This window comes from Haliotis asinina, chromosome 8, assembly GCF_037392515.1.
Source record: "Haliotis asinina isolate JCU_RB_2024 chromosome 8, JCU_Hal_asi_v2, whole genome shotgun sequence".
NCBI classification, from domain to species: domain Eukaryota; kingdom Metazoa; phylum Mollusca; class Gastropoda; order Lepetellida; family Haliotidae; genus Haliotis; species Haliotis asinina.
In genome coordinates, this window is record NC_090287.1 from 60558198 (window position 1) to 60582980 (window position 24783).

General features: G+C 38.2%; 2 protein-coding genes across 7 annotated transcripts in view; one reads left to right on the forward strand and one right to left on the reverse strand.

Annotated features, from left to right (window-relative positions):
* LOC137294088 (apoptosis-stimulating of p53 protein 1-like) overlaps positions 1–24783 on the forward strand; it is a 117734-nt gene that overhangs the window by 87432 nt on the left and 5519 nt on the right. For 5 of the 6 annotated variants that reach the window (XM_067825031.1, XM_067825030.1, XM_067825029.1 and 2 more), the window contains 2 exons: positions 23825–24098; positions 24336–24523. In XM_067825031.1, coding sequence (XP_067681132.1) covers positions 23825–24098; positions 24336–24523 — 462 coding nt within the window. Of the gene's footprint in view, positions 1–6518; positions 7099–23824; positions 24099–24335; positions 24524–24783 lie in introns of those variants that run through there. The other variant, XM_067825032.1, reaches the window with a different exon arrangement.
* Positions 3500–24783, reverse strand: part of LOC137294098 (dynein regulatory complex protein 8-like) — a 118220-nt gene continuing 96936 nt past the window's right edge. The window contains exon 7 of the transcript XR_010957506.1: positions 3500–3510. The gene's annotated coding sequence lies outside the window, so the exon portion shown is untranslated. The remainder of the gene's footprint in view (positions 3511–24783) is intronic.

Here is a 24783-nt window from a genome sequence, read left to right on the forward strand (position 1 = left end):
TCTCGATAAATAGAGGATACTATATGACCATCCAAGTAATTCTATTTCATCAAACGAGTGAATGATTTGGTATCAAATGAGCGACAGTGAGTTTGAAAAACAAATGTCCATATGCCCCAGTGTATATAATACTGGCTGAAATCATTATGATTGAAGACCTGCAACACTTTTTTTTCGTTCCATCTTACATGTTTACAAAGTGTGTTCTGTTGTTGAAAGTGAATTAGATGAGCTTGCTCAGACTTACTCACTCACTTGGGGTAGTGGAGTAATCTAATGGCTGAAGTGTCTAGTCTTCACAAATTTCCCAACATTGGTGCAGTGTGCAAAGCCTATTTCTGGTGTTCCCTGCTGTAATATTGCTGAAATATTGCTGAAATATTGCTAAAAGTGGTGTAAAAACCATACTAACTCACCATACCAATTGTCAAGTTTGAAGTTTGTTTCTGTGTAAATGGAGACTGGCGTACTGTCTAGCTCTTTCTCTCCAGACAGCTTCCACAAGTCAGTCAGTAAGTTGAAATTGTGCCAACTCTTTGATGCCTCCATTGAATAGACACAGAAATGATATTAAGTGACATGAATGCAGAAGATTTGTTCATTATTGAGGATTAGAGCAGGGTGTTAGAGGTGCACGAGATAAATGGGCTGTCCCTGAGTGTATGACATGTAATTATGACCAGTACCGTGTATGTAGATCCATACAACCAACTTGCTGATAACCAAAGGTGACCTCCGCACGGTGTCTGTTTGTTGTTGTTTTTGTGTGGATGTTCACGTGACTATATAAATATGTTATTGTATTCAGTCCAACAGCCATAACTTGTCTGTCTGCAGTTACCCTTAAATCTTTCTTTTGTCTTATTCATAAGTATAAACTACATTTTGATATCATAAACCTGTTTTTCCACTTCACATATTCATGTGCTATTTTTCATTCATACTTGAACTATTTGATATCGTACACTTTTTTGTGTGCTTTTTGTAATGCAATGGCGCAATTGGTCCCAGCAAGTGCATATTTTAATGACCCCACAAAGTTGGTCCCAGTAACAAGTGCTTGTTGTATGATCCACAAGATGGTCCCAGTAACAAGTGCTAGTTGTATGATCCACAAAGTTGGTCCCAGTAACAAGTGCTTGTTGTATGATACACAAGATGGTCCAAGGTAACACGTCCATGTATCTTGCTGTAGGTGTCAAAGACGAGCATAGGGACATGTTGCATGTAGCAGGCATCACAGAGCATATAAATGATAAAACGTCACACAGTAATGTACATATGTATCTTGATGATATGGGGAAAACTAACAGAAATATAAAAGCATGTTTGGGCTGTGGAACCAGTATTTTGTTGGCCTTGGACGTGGAGGACATTAGACAGAAAGCAATATTAGAGTATTAACACTGAGACAATGCGGAAGTACCATCCGTCACAGCCAACCAGGAATGTGGGCACAATGACAAATCTGAAAAACGTCAAATTTGCACTCAATGAGCCTTTTCATATTTGTTCCCAGTTCTAAATGAACTAATTATTTATTTATGAGATGGAGAGTTTGCAATGTCTTTCTGTACAATAACTGTTGGTTTTTATTGGGAATAATGATCCATATTTGATTTATTGATATTGTAAATGCCTGTCAGTGTCCAGGGCCCACTTTGCAGGACCACACAATTGATCTGTGTACATTGTTATGAATATTTAAACAGTATCTCTGTTGTAGTGTTTTGTCCTATCAGACATGGCCCTGCTACATAAATGTCAAAAGTTCACCCTGCTGAAAAACCATGTTTGCACCAGTACTTAATAAAGGCATATGAGAAGAATTAGGGAGAATTAGCTGATATGGCTGATTCTGATCATGAGTATTCCACTAAAACAATCCTTATCAATTTGCTGTGTATATGTATATCCCATCTACAAGTTTTTTTACAGCATTTTCTCTTAAAGATAACAAATTTGTAAACAAATATAATACAACTCAGGGATTCAAAAAATTTTCTTAAAAGTGACTTGCCACAGGGCAAGTGACTTCAAGAAAGTAACTTGTCCTGACTAATTTTCCACTTGCTCTGATTTTATGACACAATGTTTTATGTTAATGTTTACTGGACTATTTATTGAATAGTGATGAATTGCAAAGAATGACAGCTCTAAATTATTATTTTTGTGAAATGTAATAGCTACATTTTGAGCAGATGTGAAATGAAATCCAAGTTTATTTGCAGTTTGAAACCATAAGTGGAAATTATCTAGTAGCCCACAGACAAGTAAGATACCATTATTTGATTGATTTAACTGATTTTGATTTAATCTGAATTAACTTGTCCCGGGCGTCAGATGATGGTTTTTTTTAACCCCTGCAACTGAGTAGTGATAGCACTATTTTCGCTTAGCACTACATGCAGTAATCACATGATGTATCAGCATGTTGTACCATTACGTAAGAGATTTTTCATTCAATTTGGTTTATTGTTAGCAAATGGTGGATGGCATAAACATATCACAGCAGTCATGAAATGAAATTTGAGGCGAGAAAGAGCTTAAGAATAATCAGACCTGTCAAGAGTGATGTTGTACTGAAGGAATTGACAGTTATTTTTTTCAGTGTGATTCCAAGAATGTCAGAATAGATGCCATGCATGTGAAAGCATGTTCTTTTGATCTTGAATGAATAATATAAAAACAATCATTAGATTCCTATTTAAGCAATACCCATAAGGGAAACCAGTCACATGGATTTTGTCACAGGCGTAATTACCTGCGTCATATGATCCCTTCAGACAGGTAAATGTGCTGTAGGCTGATTAAAGCAATCAAATCCTGCGAACAAAATCCAGGTTCACTAACAGGCTGAAGAGATAAGGTCGGCTTGCCCATCCATGAACAGATGGAGAATGACAGTCACAGTACTTGATGGCGACAGGCCATGCCAGCAATTCATGCATTCTTCTGCCTCTAGTCTCCTTTGCACATTACAAGTTCATTGAGTGATTTATACTTAAAAGTAGGTCCATGGGAGTGGTTAAGGTGGCGAGGGGGTAGAGGTTAAGGTGGGGAGATGGTAGTGTTTAAAGTTTGAAATGATGGTGTTTAAAGTGGGCTGTGGTAGTGTTTTAAGTGTGAGATCCTAGTGTTTTAAGTGGACAATGGTAGTGTTTAAAGTGGGCTATGGTAGTGTTTAAAGTGGGCAGTGGTAGTGTTTTAAGTGTGAGATGGTAGTGTTTAAAGTGGGCTATGGTAGTGTCTAAAGTGTAAGATGGTAGTGTTTAAAGTGGGCTATGGGAGTGTTTAAAGTGGGCAATGGTAGTGTTTAAAGTGGGCTATGGTAGTGTTTAAAGTGGACAATGGTAGTGTTTATAGTGTGAGATGGTAGTGTTTAACGTGGGGCAATGGTAGTATTGTGTCAGAACATTTCATTACTTCCATACCAAATCAGTATTGTAGGTACTGCACTGACTATAAGACTATAAGACTATATGTCAGTGAAGTTTAACAGGAGCAGATCTGATCATACAGTAAGAACCTCCACCAGATTATCACAATTTGTCTACAGATTCAGATATTTCAACATAACTTGGCCTCATTGGTTGAATGATCTTCCAATTCAGATCTGAATCAATGAAATGTAAAGTTTTTATGTTTGAACTCAAAACAGATCTTTTCCATAGAGTGTGTAGCTTGCGTGACGTGTTGGTGAAGAGTGTTGTAGGCCTAGTATGCTCCTACCTATGTATATATTGTCAAACTGTGACACCTTAATTCAACACTGGGTGCATGGAGGCTAGAGCTATTACAGTACAGATTGTTTTGTCTTATATACTCCACTCACAGATTCCATGATAAAGCATTGATACAACTGCTTTCTGAATCCCACATTCATATTTCTAATTTTGTCAGCTCTAGATAGGAAATAAACATCTACAACTCAAAACATGTTCAAATCTTTATTAAACCTAAATCACTCTTTTCCTCAGATTGCAATAATGAAACAAAGCCACCACTTTCAAGTGCTTTCATACTCAGCAATAAGGCTTAAAGTACTGTAAAATCATTCACTCACTTGTGTCAGTAGAATCCTGAGAGATATGTACTGTGCTCAACAATCTCCATTTATATACTATTCAGGTTTGACTTTAAATTACAGCAGAGACCATAAAATAATATATCACATGGTGTCTGGCGAGGGTTAGGCTTTGATACACACATTTTTCTACATGGTATGGAGTATAAGGCCAGGCCAATTTTATTTCTTGTTTTATGGATCCGCCTGTTGTAATATTTTTTAAGCATAAGAATAAAATAAAAAGTTCCTCCCCCCAAAAAGTGTAATGTTTGTATTGGCTAAAGATGTAAACATAAAAGTTTGTAGTTTTTAGAGTTGTTTTTTCCCCATATACACTGAAATAAATTGCAAATAGTGAAATACTTCAGGTATTTAGAATGAATATTACTTTGACGGGTGATTTTGTTGTTTCCCTTCCTGACATTAGGTTTTCTGAGGAAAACATATGTGAAACAAGAAATAAAATAGGTCTAGCCTAGGCAAAAAATAATGCTGACTTGCTAATATACTTGGCTGCAACAACATTTTATCGTGTTGTTTAATGTTCATTTTTAAGAAGATCTGACAGCTCTCCAGCAGTGAGGATTATCAAATCGCTTTTGAGAAACATTTTTATGAACAGTTTATTGTTGATGCAGAAAAATTAGAAATATCTTGGTGGATAACTACCACATTCATCATTCAAGTTTCACTTTTGGTTGTTCATCAACTTACTCAAATCAATGACAAACAAGGAAGAGTCACAACAACAACCAGGAATGTCATCTGCACACCTGACGATCAAATATACAACATGACACAAGGAGAAATTCCGTTGTTGACAAAACAATCTGTATTTCCTTGTTCTGTGAATGAGCTAACACTGTGCGCTGCCCCTCAGTGGCCCCATTTTGATGGCAGACATCAGATCATGCTGTGTCTGATATTTACCGACAGGTTAGGTGTGACAGGCAGGTTTGATAAAGGAACAAGTCTTTGGTTGGTTTGGGAGCAGATAGGTTGGGCAGGAGCAAATGTTGTACATTTCCTAAGGGGCACAAGTGGCCGGAATTGGTTCGAGCACAAGGTGTTGAATAAACTCAGAAATAGTTGTCCTGAAAATAGAATGTTATGGTGTCTTTGCTCACATAACATAAATGAGTGCAGTTGGTGGTACTAAGTCATGCTTGACTAGTCCTTATGACGCAAGCAAGGTGAACATATTTTCACCTTGCTTGCGTCATAAGGACTTGTTGAACATATTTTGTTTTGAATCGAATGAGCATTTATGTATCTGCAGAGAAGGAAAACACAATTTACTGTTTTGTCTAACAGATGATTTGAGCCAAAGTGTATACATTTTGTTTAAAATGAGAAATTCTGCTTCAGTTCATGCTTTTCATAACACAATTAAAACAATGTTTGTTTGGGTTTTTTATGTGAACATGAAACACACTTTGTCAACATTGTATAAACATTTTCTCACTCATTACATACTTGAAACAGAATAAAATCACCTTACCCTCATTTGTGTTGGGGAAAGGTGTAAAATGCATGAAAAAATGACACAAATTGACTACCTTAACAGTGTTCATGCAGGGGAAATATTCTATGGAATGAAAGAAGGTATGAGTATGTGAAAATAAGAAATGAATGGAATGTTGAAAGAATGAAAGAAATAACTGATCAGTTCTGGGGAAATGAGGGTCTGCTTGTGCTGATAATTGGCTTTATCACTCACGGAGATCAAGGCAATGTATTTCCATCAATATGTAATTAACTCAACAATGGGAGAGAGGTGGAGTTTTCTAGAGTAATTACTGCTGAAGGAACAACCACAGTAAACATGCAATAGGTTTGTTATGCTTGATCCTGACTAGAGTTGATTGGGCCAGATTGTCAGTTTAGCATAGGGCCGGGTAAATAGTTGTACACGACTGTTAAAAAATGTTTGACCCTGTTTAGTTTCATGGGATACATGGATCAGTATATGTTTATAGTATTCTAAATAATCCCCATTTCTGGTCTTGCCTCACCGTGATATAGCTGGAATGTTGCTAAAAGTGATGTAAAACCATGTTCACTCACTCAAAATATCCCGGTGGTGAAGTGGGTAAAATGCAGGATATAGATCACCTTTATACTGTAATGTTTTATCTACATATTTGTCTCTGTGTCTGTTTGTATGTGTGTACTGATCTCTCTCTCTCTCTCTCTCTCTCTCTCTGGACACCTGGATGTCATTCTGCATTATAGACAGATTTATTCTTTTTGTGTCAGTGATTTCATGCAGTGACAAATCTCCCTGTGCTTGTGATTGATGGTTATATTAATGTTATCATTGTGAGAGTAGCCCAGGTAATATTGGACCTAAATGAGCGTATCCCACACTCTCCGTTGTCCAGTGTGGCACATGTGTTGATTAATCAATACCTATTGTGTCTCACTCTGAATGAGTTGTAGGTAGCTTGTTGAGACGCTATCTACTGGTCACTCCCTTGGTCAGAGCAGTGGTCACCTGCCTGCTATCTGGTCCTGCATACCTTCCAGGTATGCCCTCAGGCTATTGGTGTATTTGAATTACAAAGGCCAATGGCATTGTGCCAGTGGTGTCTCCAGTGAAGCGGGTTGTGTGCGACACGCTCCCTGTGACCCTGTTCTGGCTGTGTTCACCAGACCACTCACATGAAGGAAGCCATCTTGTCCCGTTCTCTCTATCTTTCACCTGTATCACAACACCTGGACTTACCTGGACTTACCTTAACGACATCCTACTCACCTGTGGTAGAGGGAGCTCTACTGTGAGGATATCCCCATGTTTTCGTGCTTGATGATTGGCTGATTGGACATACAGTGTAGGAGTGACACGGAGTCGCATTTGTGGAATTCTTCTGTGTACTGGATGTGTGAATCATGTCCTCCTGTCTACGGAGTGTGGTAGTATGGAATACAACAAGCAGCAGTATGTCGGGTATTACAGTGCTGAGGAAGACTGGGATATACACACACTGGAACTAGTCAACTTTCACCTGGAGCAATACCTCAGAATGGTAGGTGGTACATCTGGGACAGTCTGACATACTTACATACCGGCCTCACAAGCTGAAAGCTTTGTGAAGCTTTCAAATCTTCTGTCTTCCTTCACATTTATGTGAGGGGTAATATTTTACGCCTTTTTGCTAATTTGGGGTATACAAGTTTTCAAGACAGAGTTGATTTAACTCGGTTATGACAGTATTTCATACAGTGTTTATCTACCCAGGGTACTACATTCCTTGATACAGCATTTATACTACCAGGGTATAACAGTTCTTGATTCATTGCTAATAACAGCTATGACAGTACTTGATACAGCGTTGATATTACCATGCATGACAGTACTTGATACTGTGTTGATATTACCAGGGTATAACAGTACTTAATACAATGTTTATATTACCGTGGTACGATAGCACTTGATACAGAGTTAGTATTACCATTATGTATGACAGTCATTGATACAGTGCTGGATATTACCAGGGTATAACAGTACTTGATACAGTGTTGACATTACCAGGGTATAACAGTACTTGATGCAGTGTTTATATTACCATGATGTGACAGCACTTGATACAGAGTTGATATTACCATTATGCATGACAGTCATTGATACAGTGCTGGATATTACCAGGGTATAACAGTACTTGATACAGTGTTGACATTACCAGGGTATGACAGTACTTGATTCACTCTGATATTAACAGCTATGATAGTACTTGATACAACATTGATGTTACCATGATAACATGACCATACTTTGATACTGTGTTTATATTACCATGTATGACAGTACTTGATGCAGCGTTGATATTACCAGGGTACAACAGTACTTGAATCACTGCTGATAATAACAGCTATGACTGTACTTGATACAGTATTGATATAAACCAGTACTTGATGCAATATTGATATAAACCAGTGCTTGATACACTATTGATATAAACCAGTACTTGATACACTATTGATATAAACCAGTACTTGATATACACTATTGATATAATCCAGTACTTGATACACTATTGATATAAACCTGTACTTGATATACACTATTGATATAAACCAGTACTTGATACGCTATTGATATAAACCAGTACTTGATACACTATTGATATAAACCAGTACTTGATATACACTATTGATATAAACCAGTACTTGATATACACTATTGATATAAACCAGTACTTGATACACTATTGATATAAACCTGTACTTGATATACACTATTGATATAAACCAGTACTTGATACACTATTGATATAAACCAGTAATTGATACACTATTGATATAAACCAGTACTTGATATACACTATTGATATAAACCAGTACTTGATGCAATATTGATATAAACCAGTACTTGATACACTATTGATATAAACCAGTAATTGATACACTATTGATATAAACCAGTACTTGATATACACTATTGATATAAACCAGTACTTGATACACTATTGATATAAACCTGTACTTGATATACACTATTGATATAAACCAGTACTTGATACACTATTGATATAAACCAGTACTTGATATACACTATTGATATAAACCAGTACTTGATATACACTATTGATATAAACCAGTACTTGATACACTATTGATATAAACCTGTACTTGATATACACTATTGATATAAACCAGTACTTGATACACTATTGATATAAACCAGTAATTGATACACTATTGATATAAACCAGTACTTGATATACACTATTGATATAAACCAGTACTTGATGCAATATTGATATAAACCAGTACTTGATACACTATTGATATAAACCAGTAATTGATACACTATTGATATAAACCAGTACTTGATACACTATTGATATAAACCAGTAATTGGTGCAGTAAATATACTCAGGTTATCAGTGTAGTCAGTGACATTTTCCTGCTCAGATAAGATAAGTTTCTTATATACAATTCTAAAAAAAATTTAAAAAACTTGTGATCCTTTTACAGATTTACTAAACAAATATTAAAAAGACTAGTGTGATTTCGGCTCATTAGTATCACATGTATATCTCCAGAACAGTGTAACTGAAATAAACAAACCATCTCATGGACAAGGCTGAGTTGTGGTTAAGTGACTAGTTTCTGTGTCAACTAATATGACTTTGATCAGCTTAACCTTCCAGCTGGCTGCTGATCATTATTACATTAGGTTCACTGTTATTCTTACATTCTATGCTGCCCAACTCTCCATTGATTGTGTATTTATCATTTCCTGCAAAGCCATCAAAGGCAATGTGGACTAGCTAATGGTGGAATTCATCAAGTATTGAGGCAAGCAGTCAAGTTATACAGCTTCTCTATGTTCTAGGTTGGCAACTATTCATGTAGAAACTGGAAACATGTTAAACAGTCAGGTAAACAGTCACACCTGTTGCTAGTTACTTAATCCTAGTTATAGCAGTAATTATCACCTTGATATCATTTGTTACCTGTCAAACTATTGGTGAACCCAGCTCACATTTATTTAATTTATCTCTGTTATTCTTCTCATACTGAATATTTCAATCAAATGGTCAGTGGTGTGGCAATATCTGATGACTCATGGATGTTGCAGCAATGAGATGTATACACCTGTTATTCAGTGTATCACAGGTGAATGACATGGGCTCAGTCTGTCTCCAGTCCCTGAACCATTATGTTTTCACCTAAAAAGGAAGTTCTGACTTTCTACAAGGTCATAATGTCCATCCTCACTGATGCTTGTTTTCGGTGACAAACTATACATACTCAACAGCAAAAGAAACACAAGTTTAGAACAAATGAAATCTCATAAGAGTAGACCTTCATTTTCATGTCTTCCATTTAAAAACCTGACAAAAAGCCAGAGTTGTGTTTCTTTTGCTGTTCAGTATATTTTCAGAAACTTAAACTTGGTCCAGCTCAGTCCTGTGTGTGATCAGGATGTGTAAATGTAGAATCTAGCTCTTACATTATAAAACAAATGTTAAGATAAAGAAGTTGATAATCTGTGTCATCTCCATACTAACTATACTACACTAACTTCTAGAATACTACTCAAACAAAGTATTACATTTTATTTTGGTTAGTTTTACCTGTAGTTCATTATGCTCATTTTTACAGAAATATACAGCAAGTGTCTAAGTTGAAATAAACACTTTGTTACATTTGTCAATTCATTACAAGCATGTTTGTCATAAAGAGAAACATGTATCCTTACATGCCATCCCATACATTTTGCATGTAAATATATGTATCATATCATCATTACATGTCCCATTACAACTGATCTTTTTTATAGTCAGTACCGGGCTGTGTCCAAAGATACAAGTCTGTATTTGTTTCATTGATAGTTGATATCCACTGTTATCTAGTACAGGGACATGTGATACTCCTATCTGCCAAGTACACAGACGTTTTTGCGTTATAGATTGTTATTGAGTCATCAATTCAAGGAGGAAGTCATATGCTTTGAATTATTCATTTTCCTTTCTTCTGAGTTGTTCCTACCTGACAAGTCAGCTTCACAATACACCTGTAATTAGAACAGATGTTTTCTGCGGGTTAAACCCTGACAATGCAGCAATACCGTACCAGGGGAGATGCTCATTAACGACTAGACAGAAGGTGACAGTAAGAAGTGAATTTAGACAATAAAGATGACATTTTGCAGAGTTCTGGATACCATCCTTTTTTCCAATACTATAGCAGCTACATTTCATGTTAGATCCTTGTGTCTGGCAAGACTTGACATCAGCCTGATGATAATTTTGCTTCTGTTTTCTCAGAAGTGTTTTTTTCCAACATTAAGGAGTCAAAATAGAATACCAGTCATTAGATGTGATTCCAAGGGCCTAATACACTCACTAATTTATATCTTATTTGCTTATCAGCTTAGTGTCTGAGTACTTCCTGTGTCAGATGTCAACAGTGTTCAACTGACTGATACAGTAGGGTAAAGGGTCACTTTCCCGATATCACATTGCTGTGGGGTAGCCTAGTGGTTATAGCGTTCGCTCGGCATGCTGAAGACTCAGGTTCAATTCCTCACATGGATACAGTGTGTGAATCCCATATTTGGTATCCTCAACCCTAATATTGCTGAATATTGTTAAAAGTGACATAAAAATAAACTCACGCAATCGTCCGTTATCACATTCTCACTTTCCACAAATCCAGGTAAACATATTCAGGTAGCGAGTAGAATTGGACAGCAGAATATTATTATTGGTAATTTGTAATGTACTGTGTGTTGTGCTGTGATTTAATTCACCATGTAGCTTCGGGGACGAGGGTCCGCAGCAGCTACTTGCGGTATGGAGGAATGTACCTGTGTAGATTGATATGTGATGAGTCACAGAAAATAACAGTGGTGGCTACCTGGGTGGTGGTTACCGTGGCTATGACATCAGTAGACAATGACAGGTAAATGTTAGCAGGTGCCCCATGTGTCTGTCAAGTTCCATATAGTAGGCGCCCAATTTGTCTATCAGGTGCTTTGTGTATGTCAGAAGGTGCCCTGTGTGCATGTTAGCAAGTTCCTTATGTGTGCCAGTAGGTGTCTCATGTGTCTATCAGGTGTGTGGGGCGGTGGGGTAGCCTAGTGGTTAAAGCGTTCGCTCGTCACGCCGAAGACCAGGGTTCGATTCCCCACATGGGTACAACGTGTGAGGCCCATTTTCTGGTGTCTCCCGCCGTGATATCGCTGGAATATTGCTAAAAGCGGCGTAAAACCAAACTCACTCACTCACTATCAGGTGTGTATATGATGCCAGTAGGTGCCCTGTGTGCATGTCAGCAAGTTCCTTGTTTGTGCTTGTAGGTGTCTCATGTGTCTATCAGGTGGTGTGTATATGATACCAGTAGGTGCCCAGTGTGCATGTCAGCAAGTTAGTTGTGTGTAGGTGTCTCATGTGTCTATCAGCCATTTTTACGTTAGCAGGTGCCCATGAGTATATACATGAGCAGGTACTACTGCATGTCATAGATGCCAGTGCATGTGACATGGTAGACATCTAGATAATTATTGCTTCAATCAAATGTAGAAAAGTAATTGCCCATTACTGTACATCAACTGCTGATTTATATTTGTTGGATGAGTAGTAAGTAGTGAGATTCTAGACAGGCTTATACAGTGGAAGCTTTCTAAACCGGCCCTCATTGGGACTGAACAAGTAATCCGGTTAGACAATGTGCCGGATTGTAGAGCTGATGATATATGGGTCAGTGTTGACAACTTGCTGGATTGAACAGATGCCAGTTTGGACAGCTTCCACTATATAGAGTATATGTGCTCAAGAAAGCTGTTGTGGTTGTATATTATTCTGCTTTTATATTTTAAAATAATGTCGTCATCAGTAATCAATTTCTTCCTCTGGGTGTGTTGTTATTTCTGTGGTTATCACAGAAAAACTAATATGATCTTTCACAAGGATATATTTCTGAAGTCAGGTGATAGCTGCAGGTAAAAAGTTATCCTTCCTCCTGTAGCTACTTCCTAATCATTGTATATCACACGGTCAGATTTTCTAAGATATGTCACACTGTCAGCATGTATAGTATCACACATCGGAATGTATCACAGTCAACATATATCTTGTCGCACAGTCTGTTCTAATTCCATCATTATGATAAGCAAGTCGAAGAACAGCAATGCTCTGAAGGGACTTTTTCTTACCATATATATCACACGGAACTTTAAACTAGTCATTGCTGTTGTAGAGACTTGTGCAAGTCTGTGGTAACATGTACCAGACATTTAACATAAATATGTACTCTCTTTATCACGAAATGTTCTGATACTTTTTAATAGGCATGAACTTCACAACGGCTATGTAGTTGTGTGTAGTATTTGAACAAAGGATGGAGATAAGTGACATGCATGGACATACCACGACAGTGTAAACAACACAGCCTGTGTAAGACTGCGGGGCACCTGCTGACATTACACTGCTGGTAATGAGACACACTACAACCCTGGAGGTAATTAGACTGCAGGCTTTACACAATGTGCATGTGTTTGAAGTATTATCTACATTAGGTGATGTGACATTGAAACCTTGGCAGAGATTTACTAAATGGGCTTTTCATGTTTCAATCCTTGCGACAGACTGTTGAAACACTACATACCTGTTTCTGATGTTGATTCATCTCATTGTAGTAAATGGCATACGTCAACACTACTCAGGTTAAGTAAGCCGTTTGGGTAGCGAAGTGGTTAAAGCGTTCACTTGTCATGCCAAAGACCTAGGTTTGATTCCCCATCTGGAGACAATATGAAGTCCATTTCTGGTATCCATGTGATATTGCTGGAAAATTGCTGAAAACTGCTTAAAACTTGCTAACTCACTCACTCACTCACTCACTCAAATTTAGTGAACAATCTTGCATATTTGTATTCATTTGATGAAGGTTCAACTGGATCATGAAGGTTCAACTGGCTTAATAGAAGTCAGTTGAATAAAGCGCTGTGTTTCACTTAATGTAGGTGAGCAATGACAGAAACCTTCTTTTCTGAAAGGGTTACTGACCGTACATATCTGTTGAAATTCAATTTTTTTTTCAAACCTACAGTGTTAATGTTTGACGGTTCGTCTTTTGAAGTCACAGATATATCTGTAACCAGTCAGGTACAAAGAGCCTTGTGGTTTTACTGTTACCCCATTATCGCACTCAATGACAAGTCCGCGATGCTGGAAACAGGATAACCTGTTCTCCCACCACACAAAAGGTGTTCGTTTTGTTTGAATTCAAACGTGGCATGGAGCACTTGGTTGCCTTAACATGACCGAGTGAGTCTGTCTTATCTCGGTGTAGGACAACGCCAGCCCACTGACACAGAAATTCTCCATAGGAATTTCATCCTGTGCTGCCTCTGCTGAAATTGATCCTAAGGGGTCCCTGGCCCTCACAGCTCCTTCACTACAACACATAACAAAGGTGGTGTGTGTTTCGGGCTTAAAATCAAGGTTCTGTGAAAAGGTGTGTTTCAGATCATGAGAACATTACGTTGGCAGAGAAGATTAAGTGTATGGGTGCACTCCTGTCATCTGTCATTTCCACTTCTGTCATCCATTACACCCAGTTCTGTCATCCATTACAACAGGTTACAAAATTAGGAGGAGCTTGTTGTTCATTTCGTATCACTTTACTGAGGTACAGATATGCTTGAAATATCATGCTTTAGAAATATGACTTTTGGAAAAGAAATTCTGTAATTTAAAGTAGTGTTAATAATTTCACAAAGGCCCTTGGTCAGAATTTCTGCAAATGATGAAGTACAGACAACCACCAACAACAACAGTCAGACCCTTTAATGCTGGTTCTTTTGTCCCTTTGCTGTTTATTGTACCACTTTGTACCACCAGAGTTTGTATCATGGATACAGATCTGTATGTGGGCATTGCATGCTTGGCTACATTACTGATCAGAGGGAACCAATAACATCTTCTCGATGTCACTGCCTTTGAACAAACACCATTCACAGGCGACAGTCACATTTTATCAGGTAACAAGGTGTCTAAAGAGACTATCTTGCTCAGATGATCATGTTAACAAAACCGGTCATGTGCTCTCGTCAACCTTTGTTGTCTGTGTGTTCAATTGATTCTTTGATGTTTTGTAATGGTTGTCCAAACCCTCCCCTTGCGAAGACTGCACTTTATCAATTATTGTTAAAGAGGACCTCATCTTCTTTCACAATATGAAACAGAAGGGGTTGCTGTTGTCTGCAGAGCAGTTACTTGCAGTGTAGAGTTGCATCCCCTTGCTGTGACAGAATCCGAAGGTCTTGGTTCTGAAAACAACATTCATCATACATTACTTTGTTTCACCTAAAGAAGTTGACTATACATAAAAGTTGGTTTTCCTTCATCTTTAAAACTTCTAAAATGTCCCTCAAAGAAGTAAATAAACCCTGCTGTTGGTTTCACAGAAGTTCATCAAAGAGTTAACACCTTTATTATTTGATTTCTTCACACATTAATGACATGCCATTTATTAATACCAAAATGGTGTAGAACCTAGTTTAGTCATGAGTACAGACAGTACAGAAGGGTAATTATTACTTTGGAACAAAGATTTCTGTTATTATCTAACAGATGACATTCAGCTCAAAACCGTCATTGAATTCTATAAGAAATTATATCAGTTATAGTGAAAAGGTTTTGAAATGAAAGTAAGTTTGTTGTTTTGTACAAGAATGCATACACTGTCAGGAATTAAAAATTGAAATGAGAATGTTGAGAGCATTGAGAATGCCACCTCTGGCAATGTCGGAAACACTAGGAATGGGTATCAGGGATTACACCAATGTGGGGAATCAAACTGGGAATGTGGACATGATGAGCAATCACTTAAACCACTAAGCTACCCAACCACAGTGTAGGTGTAATGGAGCCAACAGTGTTCCTGCCTACAGTTGTGAAGCTCGTGTCTTGTCCGTGCTGCACCAGGGTACCTTTGCAGATGAATTGATTTCACATACCACGAAACTAGTGAAGCAAGTCTGTTAGAAATGTACCGAGCGTACGATGATCTCTCGCCTTGAGGTTCATCTGTTTACCACTGTGGTGTACTGCATAAGAAGTCTTCTTGTGGAATGTCCTGCCGCCATGTCAGTGTGCTGCTATAGATAGACAGACCTGTGACTTGGAATGTGTAATATCAAAATCCTGATTGCTTGGTTTTCCCGAACTGAAACAGACCTGAGTGTTCAGTTCTAACAATTCATAGTATCTGTGTGTGTTTTGATTATTTATTTCTTCTCTCACTACGGGATATTTCAGTAAACATTACATATTTGTGTTGAGCTCAAATATATATTTGTCACACACTAATGACCTTCTGTCTGACTTTCATAGAGGGCCAAACTATTCAATATTTTTTTTATGGATAAGAGATCACATGTACCCATGAAACCTACTGTTGGCATCTGTTAACAAGAAAACTGATTATTGTCAAAGCAAGAGCAGCAGATTTTGGTCTAATGTTTCTGACTACTGCAATGATATTGATGTGTTGTTGCAGAAAGCAGTGCAGAAACCATCTCTCTCACTCACTGGGGTGGTAGGGTAGCCCAGAGGTTAAAGCGTTTTCTTTTCACACTAAAGACTCATGTTTGATTCCCCACATGAGTACATTGTGTGAAGCCCATTTCTTGTGTTCCCCATTGTGATTTTGTTAGAATATTACTTAAAGGGGTGTGAAACTAAACTCGCTGGTTCGCTCGCTCGCTCACCCACTCACTCATGCAGGTATCTTCTGTCCATGTCGTCTGCACCATGACAGGCTGATTCTCGATTATTCACTGTTGGAGAAGCATTTTCCCACGGTTCCACCCGAGATCAATTATTGTGCACAAGTGGTGGCGCCAGTGGAGCATGTCAGTGCACCACTAGTACCTATTTACCATGTTTGCTTGTAGACATCTGAGGACCGAATCAATATCTGTCTTTCTGTTCCCCCCACTCAACCATGGTAGATGAACAGAGCATGCCAAACACAGGAAACTGTCTCTTGTTGCCATGGATGTGGAGGAAGAACCTGTTAAAATTCCTTTGACTAATTAATTGCACTTAACAATGTTGATGTATCCGTCTGGGATGCGCTTCAGTTGTGGGATGAATAAATAATGTCTCCAAACACGTCTTCAGTTTCATGGCTCAAAATTCACCTCATTGTATCATCTTTTGGTTCCGTGTCTACATCGAACATGGATGCCAGTAAGTTTTTATATGTCTGCACTCTCAGCTGGATGCTAACTTGGATCCATTCATTCTTAAGACATTACAAGCTCGGGACGATTAGCTATCCAATGCTGATAGCAATACAAGTTGAAAGAGCAGTGACCTATATATCAATGGGATAATTTAGGTCAAATTTTGAAAAGAGTCTAACCCCCTTGACTTTATTGCGAGCGTATTTAGAAAATTATCATTCTTTGTGAATTCTTTTCCGTTTGACTACGTTTTGATGTGAATGAGGAATGTGAAGCGTGATGGTTTATTGTTTGGATGGGCCTGAATTAGAAGTTCATGAAGACCAGGATAATTCTACACTGTTGAAGCAATGTCAGTGTTTATGTCAGCAAATGATAGTGAAGCCTCATCATGGATGTCGGAGAAATGTGGTCGTTAAAGGTGTTTCTTGACACGTTCAATTCAGACCCCATGTCAAAGTCGTTTTTGTCTGTGTTGGGGAAAGTGTTAAAGAGTATAAATATTTTAAGAGAAATAATTTACTAAATCAAAAGACAATGCAAGTTCATTGTTCACTGAATTTGTGATATTCCATTCAAATTAATAATTTTTACATTGTCCCTCAGGATATACCTAAGACTTCACAACTAGAGAGAGAGTGCAGGATCATAAATAATTCAGTTTAATACTTCAGGTCTCTTGTGTCCCTACTTCTCAGAGGACCACTTATTCTACCATTAGGCCATGACAGATTACAAGTCTTACAAGAAAATGGGTCAGTTTTAATAACTTTTAAGTAGTATACATATTTTGCTTCTTAAATTCCTTTAATCCTGTAAGTATTTCACAAATGATATGACCATAATTATACAGTGCAGGATGACACCTTGATGAGGCATCCTTGAGGGTTAGTGAATGCAAACATGTCCCAAATTCCTCAGAATGATAGATTGACAGTGGTGTTATCAATGCTCTTGAGATCGGGATAGATGGAGTGTTGCTGTCCATGTTGTAGAGATGGGAATGTGTGGCAGACCGTGAAGGGTATGACGTAACATTCTTCTGTTGCCCTGAGGACGGGATTACCTGCGTGGCTGGAAAGAATTTATTATGCAACTATTTAGTGACCTGCCCCAACCTTACAGCATTAAACCTGTGTTTAACTACCAATAGGAAGACTTCCATGCAAAGAAGATCACTTTCCATTGATGAATTGTACAGAAGTCATCTTGGTGTAAACACCCACAACAGATAATTATCCATATCCTGTTCCATGCTAAGGGGGAATTGGGTAGGTAGGTTGTAAAGCTTTGTTCTCTTTAAGAGGTGTGAAAAATCAAATTGAATAAAAAGATGTTGAGATTTAGTTCATTACAAAAGATTGGCAATTGATTTAGCATGGGTAATGTGAAAAGCACTTATTGTGAGAGCAATTCCAGTTCTTTGATATAGACTTACTACATCAGGTTAGGAAGCTGGTAGTAACATCTTGGATGAGGTAATTAGAAACATACATTGTTTGCAGTCAAGTCTTCAGCCAATTTCTGACAAGGCTTGTTTCCAGCTTCCCCTGAAGGACATGTACAAAAATAATTGTTGCTTATGATGTTTATTCCAGAAGTACATGGTAAATATAAGGCAGTGGGGTAGCCTAATGGTTAAAGCGTTTGCTCATCGCTCCGTTACCAGGGTTCAATTCCAAAGTGCAAAATGAGTTTCAGGTATCCATTGACCTGATATTGCTGGAATATATAAAGTGGAGTAAAACAATTTCACTAACTCGCATGGTGAATATACTTTATTGTAATCATGAGTGAAAGCGAGAAGGGGATCCTGGTTATAAAGGGGAGACTACAATTGATTGATCCTGCTCTTCAATGTCGGACATGTTTGCACTGGTTATAGAGACAAAGTTTTTATCCTGTTTCACTCTCCATTACCTGTCGTATTGATGTGAAGTGGTTTTGTCTTCACCATTGTTATTGACATAACGAAACTGGATTTGACATGTGAATTTGAAGATAAATGATTCTGTCTTTTATTGGCTCTAAAATGTTTCTTAATACTGAAAATTCAAAAACTTTATAATATTAGACACACAAATTTATAAAAACATCCCATTATGATGAGAGACTGAAACCAAGGCATTAATAAGTTCTGTTAGAAGATTCGACCTGGGACATAAGTCTCGCAAGAATAGTCTGCATACTGATGCCTCCCTCGGGTTGACTTGGCAATAAATGGCTCATTAATGTATGACGGCACGTCACATATGACTGATCCGTGCCCCGGTCCCTCGCATCCACCTGGTGGCAGACTGGATCATTACAGCGCCGTCGACTATGATGTGTGTTGTTCCAGAGAAGGAATCACAGCGCTTTGATTACTGTACGAGGGGAAGACGTCAATAAATCCATATCTGTATCTTTGTTGCTGGAGTCAAATTAATCACACTTGATATACCATTAATTCAACAATTACCATATTTGATTCATTTTCTGTGGATTTGATCTGAAGATGTGATTGTTACAATATGATACATGTTGTCAGATTTGTATCGTAAATCTGTCACTTCACACCAGCTCTACTAATGCACTAACATCACTGCGTGACACATTGTGGTGTGTATACTATAAGCGTTTAATGATGGGTTCCACCTTAATGTATTTCTGTTCATCAACACTGATTTTGTCTGATGCACACATTGTGCTTGGCTAGAATGCATAATTGTATGATATTCTCTGTGGCATATATTACTGAATCTTTTAACGTGATATTCCAGTTATTCCATGAAACTGCAAAATGACAATTACTAATATCAAAATTAATGCTGAACACTGTGATTTGATTTAAAATACTCTCTTAACCTGTTTTCAGTCTAGTCAGTTTTCTTGGATAGATAATATCCATGTGGAATCTGAATGTAACTAAATCTGGAATATGTTGTCATGCAAACTGTATTTGATAATGCCTTTGATACATAGGGCATTATATTTCATCATTAAACACACTGTTTGATAAGTTGTCATTATGTCACAGCATGAAATATCTCAGCACCCCTGTCAGTTATAATGTATATTCCTACAAATTGGTTGAAATCATGATACCAAGGATGCTATTCCTATGAACAGCAATTGATGAGGTAGATGCTATAGATGAGCCTTTCACCTGGATTACCTTATCTCACAACCGTCCTGTCAGAACAAAGGTTAAATAACCCACCCCTCCTTGTATCATCATTAGCCTAACTGATGCCTCTTCTGTGAAGATCGTCACTGGGAACTGGGTATACAAACATTTTCCTGGACGTACCCCTGCATCAACAAAAGATGTTGACCATTTACGACCACTCCGGATATTCTTCAGGCCGTACCTGATAACAACGATCACACATTACAGGAGGTACCAAGGCCTGCTTACACTGTTGTATAAGCTACAAACACAGGGTGTATGTTAGGTTGAAACGTCTATTGGTAGGGTATTCAGCCACGCCACAATGGACATGTTGCCGATGTGCGGTATGGCGCCATTATATACATACTAGCTTTCAGGGTGGATGAGTCACGCTTGACCTTGTACCCTCAATTCACATTCAACACTTGGGTTCTCACTCAGGACAAGACATACGTCAAATTCGTATTTGTTGGAAGAAGGGAGATAAATTTTATTTCTTTTTGCACTTCATTAAATTTTTATATACTTCTATAAGACTTTAATGGCTTTCTGTTTTAATAATTACTTTCTACATTCTGGAAGTGATTTTGTTTGTGTATTACATTGACTCTAATTACCACTTCCTGAGATCTATTTGTGTGTTGTTATAGCTGTTGTCAGTCTGCACGGATGTTGGCACAAAAAGTTAAAACGTAACTTCCGAATGACATTAGATGACTCAAGCCATGTTGTCTTCATCAGATGTCGTCTACTTTAATGAAACAAGACATGCAGCTGCATCTTTGCTTTGTGTTATTGATCTGTAATCTGCAGCTTGAGGCAAGTGAGGAACTTTTAAAAACTTTATTACAGATTGACAAACTTTATAGTTTTTGTTTTTCTTATGAGCCATCCTGAACATTTCCGAAAAGTTTGTTTTAGATGAAGCATGTTTATGTGAAGATTAATTCAGGTGTAAGCTGACCTAGTGAAGGACAACTTTTACCATCCCTTCTCAAGTAGACAGCTGCCATTTTGAAACACAATGAAACATTGTCTTACGTTGCACAAAGTCGAAATCAATCGGCATTATGTCAGTACTGAGACTCCACAATACATAAACCTCTATCTACATGGCCACCATGTTGTACAATCAATATGCCTCATTTGGCATCATCCATTAGCGGGGACAATGTGTTTCATTAGCTGTTTGCAAGGGCTGATGCGCCCTGTCTACAAAGCAAGGAGAGGGATGATGGTGGCTTTGTGTGTATATATACATCTACCTACTGGCTTCAGCTGTTAAATGATACTTACAGTACAGTACTTGATAACAGTGGAAAATGTATGGTACTTTCATTAACCCATTAGTGATGATAGATATCATATTTATTGTCATATATTATTCAATATCTTTTATATTTGTTGGTTTGACAATTGTCATAAATCTGAAATAAACATCAATACAAAGATATATTTGATATGTGAGAAAAAGGTTTTGTTTATTATTTTATCTATTACAATAGAAAATTTGATGAAAATGCAGAATTTCAGTGTATTGATGATCTGCTAGTTTGATTAGCAATATATTGGAGAGATAAGAAATCAGTGTGGGTATCAGTTGTAAATTATTATTTTTCAAGTGAATTTACTGTCCGCCACGTCATGAAATGTGTGAGCTGTTCCTGTGTGGTCTTGTAGACAGGGATTGACAAGGAAAGGAAACTGATCGAAAGCAAGCAAAGGGTCATCTTGACAGAGGATGTATGTCTGATCCATGTGTGAAGAAGAGTTCAGGGCGGCAAGTCAACAAGATGGCCGATTCACACTTTTGTTTCTTGTGTGTACTGATGGTCAGTTGGAGGTGATGGGTTCCTCATTCCTCAAATGCTTTAAGACCATGAGATTATTTAGGTGGGAGGAAAGGACACACTGAATTAGAGGTCATAGCAGACACAAATAGTTGAAGTCGCTTACTCATTAGAAGCTTTTGCTGCAATTGAGACTACTTTGAACTTGTGTACAGGTGTTGAGGCTACTATTATTTCTCCAGATATTGCAGCTACTATTACAGTTTCTTCAGGGACCAGAGCTACTATTAACGTTTCTCCATGTATTGAGGCTTCTAGTTCTAGTTCTACATGTGTTGAGGCTACTATTATTTCTCCAGATATTGGAGCTACTATTACAGTTTCTTCAGGGACCAGAGCTACTTATATTAACGTTTCTCCATGTATTGAGGCTTCTATATCTACTTCTACAGGTGTTGAGGTTACTATGACTGTTTCTCCAGGTATGAGGGCTGTCATGAAAGTCTGTACGTGTTACAGCCATGTGCCAAAGAACATTGGTCACACAATGATAGGTCAGTACCAGGACAGTGAAGGAGGACACTTAACAGTATGGTGATGACATTGCTAGAATCATGTCACTGAGATGGTTGAAGGATTCCCTGTGTATGAGAACTAGAGAAAGTAAGCTGTTAGCTTTGATCACATGGCCTGTGTATTTCTCCCATGTAAAGGTACACGGAAAGACTTGGGTTGCTTCAGGTTTTAATGCATATAAACTGAAAAGTCTTTCCAGGATAGATGCCAGTAATTTGTGTTGAAATAGCTTGAAATACCTGTACATTGTTCTATCTGTTTCATGTAGTATTTTCCGATATGTTTTTTAATTGTATTTGAATGCATTAATAATGAAATTCTATGTTCGTGTTGTCTGTATTGATTCAAAGTCTCACAACCATGACGTATGAATCATTGTACTTCTGTGAGGGAATTCTGTCTGAGGTCTGTGGATAATCCATCTTGACTCGCGCTACCTCCATTGGCCCTGACCACCACATACCTAGCTCTATGAATTGTGATGTCAACTCTGTATCCCTGAGGAGATCTCAGGAAACCTGTAATCCATGTTGGCAGTGACTGCAGGGAGATGTGTTTTAGGAATTGCAGAGTAAACAACATGGCTGCTCATGTTTGCCCCTGGTCTATAAATGTTTGGAAAAGGCTTTGCAACCATGGAAACTATTGCACATTTTAAGGAGGCTGAAATTTTTGTGTTCTATTAAAATTACCAAACATAGAGCTGTGTGATGTAGAACTTGCCCAGCTCCAGGTAAAGCAAATTTGTTGTTGTCCAGTGTCGCATGGCGTTCTGAATTTGCCACATGGGCGAGAGTATCAGTTACGAGGTGTGTATGCGGGGATGGTCATGTGTTTGTCCCTTGTATTATGATTCAGGTTTGCAGTCAAACCCAGGAATGTTGTATTATTGGGTGATAAAGATGTCAGGTGACTGTGGAACTGTGGGTAAATACATTGTCCATGGTTACTTTGGTCACATCTCCTCTACCTTCTGTATCTGCTGGGTGAAAGTATTATGGTTCCATGGTGTTTTACACAGCGCTGACACAGCTGATCCTGTAGCATTGTTGTGACAGTTTGTAATTAAAACAATTAGCAGAGACATTCAGCATACACCATTCTATCTAAATATGACCTGGACTGACATCTGGAGGTTTGGATCACCCAAGGTAATAGCATTGACTACATTGGGACCTGGCTGGTCAGAATGGATATTAAGTATGATAAAACTGGAAGACCACCTTTGATGGTACTTCAAATCCTGAAATGTCATAGCGAAAGTACATGTTGCTACCTTACCTGCCGCTCACCATTGAGGTGACATCTGCTCAGCTTGGAGTCAGTATATTTCGTTGTGAGTGGGGTGTCATATCAAACGTGGAACATGGTGTCATAGTGAGCTTTTTACCAGATCTGTCCTTAGTCCTGAAAGGTACCTGCAACAAAATGCCATGCACTCTGCAGTCTTGAATGTTAGATTAGACCCTATTTAGACCCCTCAATCACTGACAGTGCTTATAACGGTGTTGTTGTTTGTGTTGCAGCTGCCAGGTGGGATGGACCTGACGCTGACAGAGCTGCAGGAGATGGCGTCACGGCAACAGCAGCAGATTGAGAGTCAGCAGCAGGTCCTGGTAGCCAAGGAACAGCGACTCAAGTACCTGAAACAGCAGGAGCAGCGGCACTCCCACCTTAGCGCAGAGCAGGACCGTCTCCGCCGGCTACGAGAGAAGGTGGAGACGCAGGAGCTGAAGCTGAAGAAGCTGCGGGCATTACGGGGACAGGTGGAACAACACAAGGCCTCAAATGGAAACCTCAGTGAGTATATACAGGGTCGTCTGGCTCACATGATTGCATGACACAAACTAATCCAACGAGGTTAAGGGCCAAGACAAATTAACTTAATATCCCATATAATTTTTGATTTGGTACAGTGTAGGAAACCTTATAAGTTATTTTAGAGTTATTTTAAAGTTGTTTTGAAGATATCTATATATTGTGCAAGCATCAGTTTCTATTTATATCTGTTTATTTATGCTGTGTACCCGGTTTCAGATTCGGAACTAGATTCTGTGAAAGCTCTGTTCAATGAGAAAGAGAAAGAGCTGACAATGGCTGTTGCCAAAGTAGAGCAGCTGACCCGCCAACTGGAGGACATTCGTACTGGAAAGATCAATGGAATAAATGGGGACACGCAAACAGCTGCAGTGCTAGAATTGGAGAAACTTCGCAAAGAACTTGTGGTAGGTGTACTGGTACTTTAATAAATACAAAATACTTGTAAGAATTAATTTAAATGAGCATTTGTTATATAAACCTTTAAATGAAATTAAAAAAAATGGTAATTAAAATGTAAGGACAGTGTATACATATCGTCAAATATTGGAATATTAAACACGGTTGTATAAGGCTGCACATGGAGTTCCTATTATCCTCTGCGGCAGTGGAGTAGCTTAGTGGTTAAAGCATTTGATCGTCATGCCAAAGATTGGGTTTTGATTCC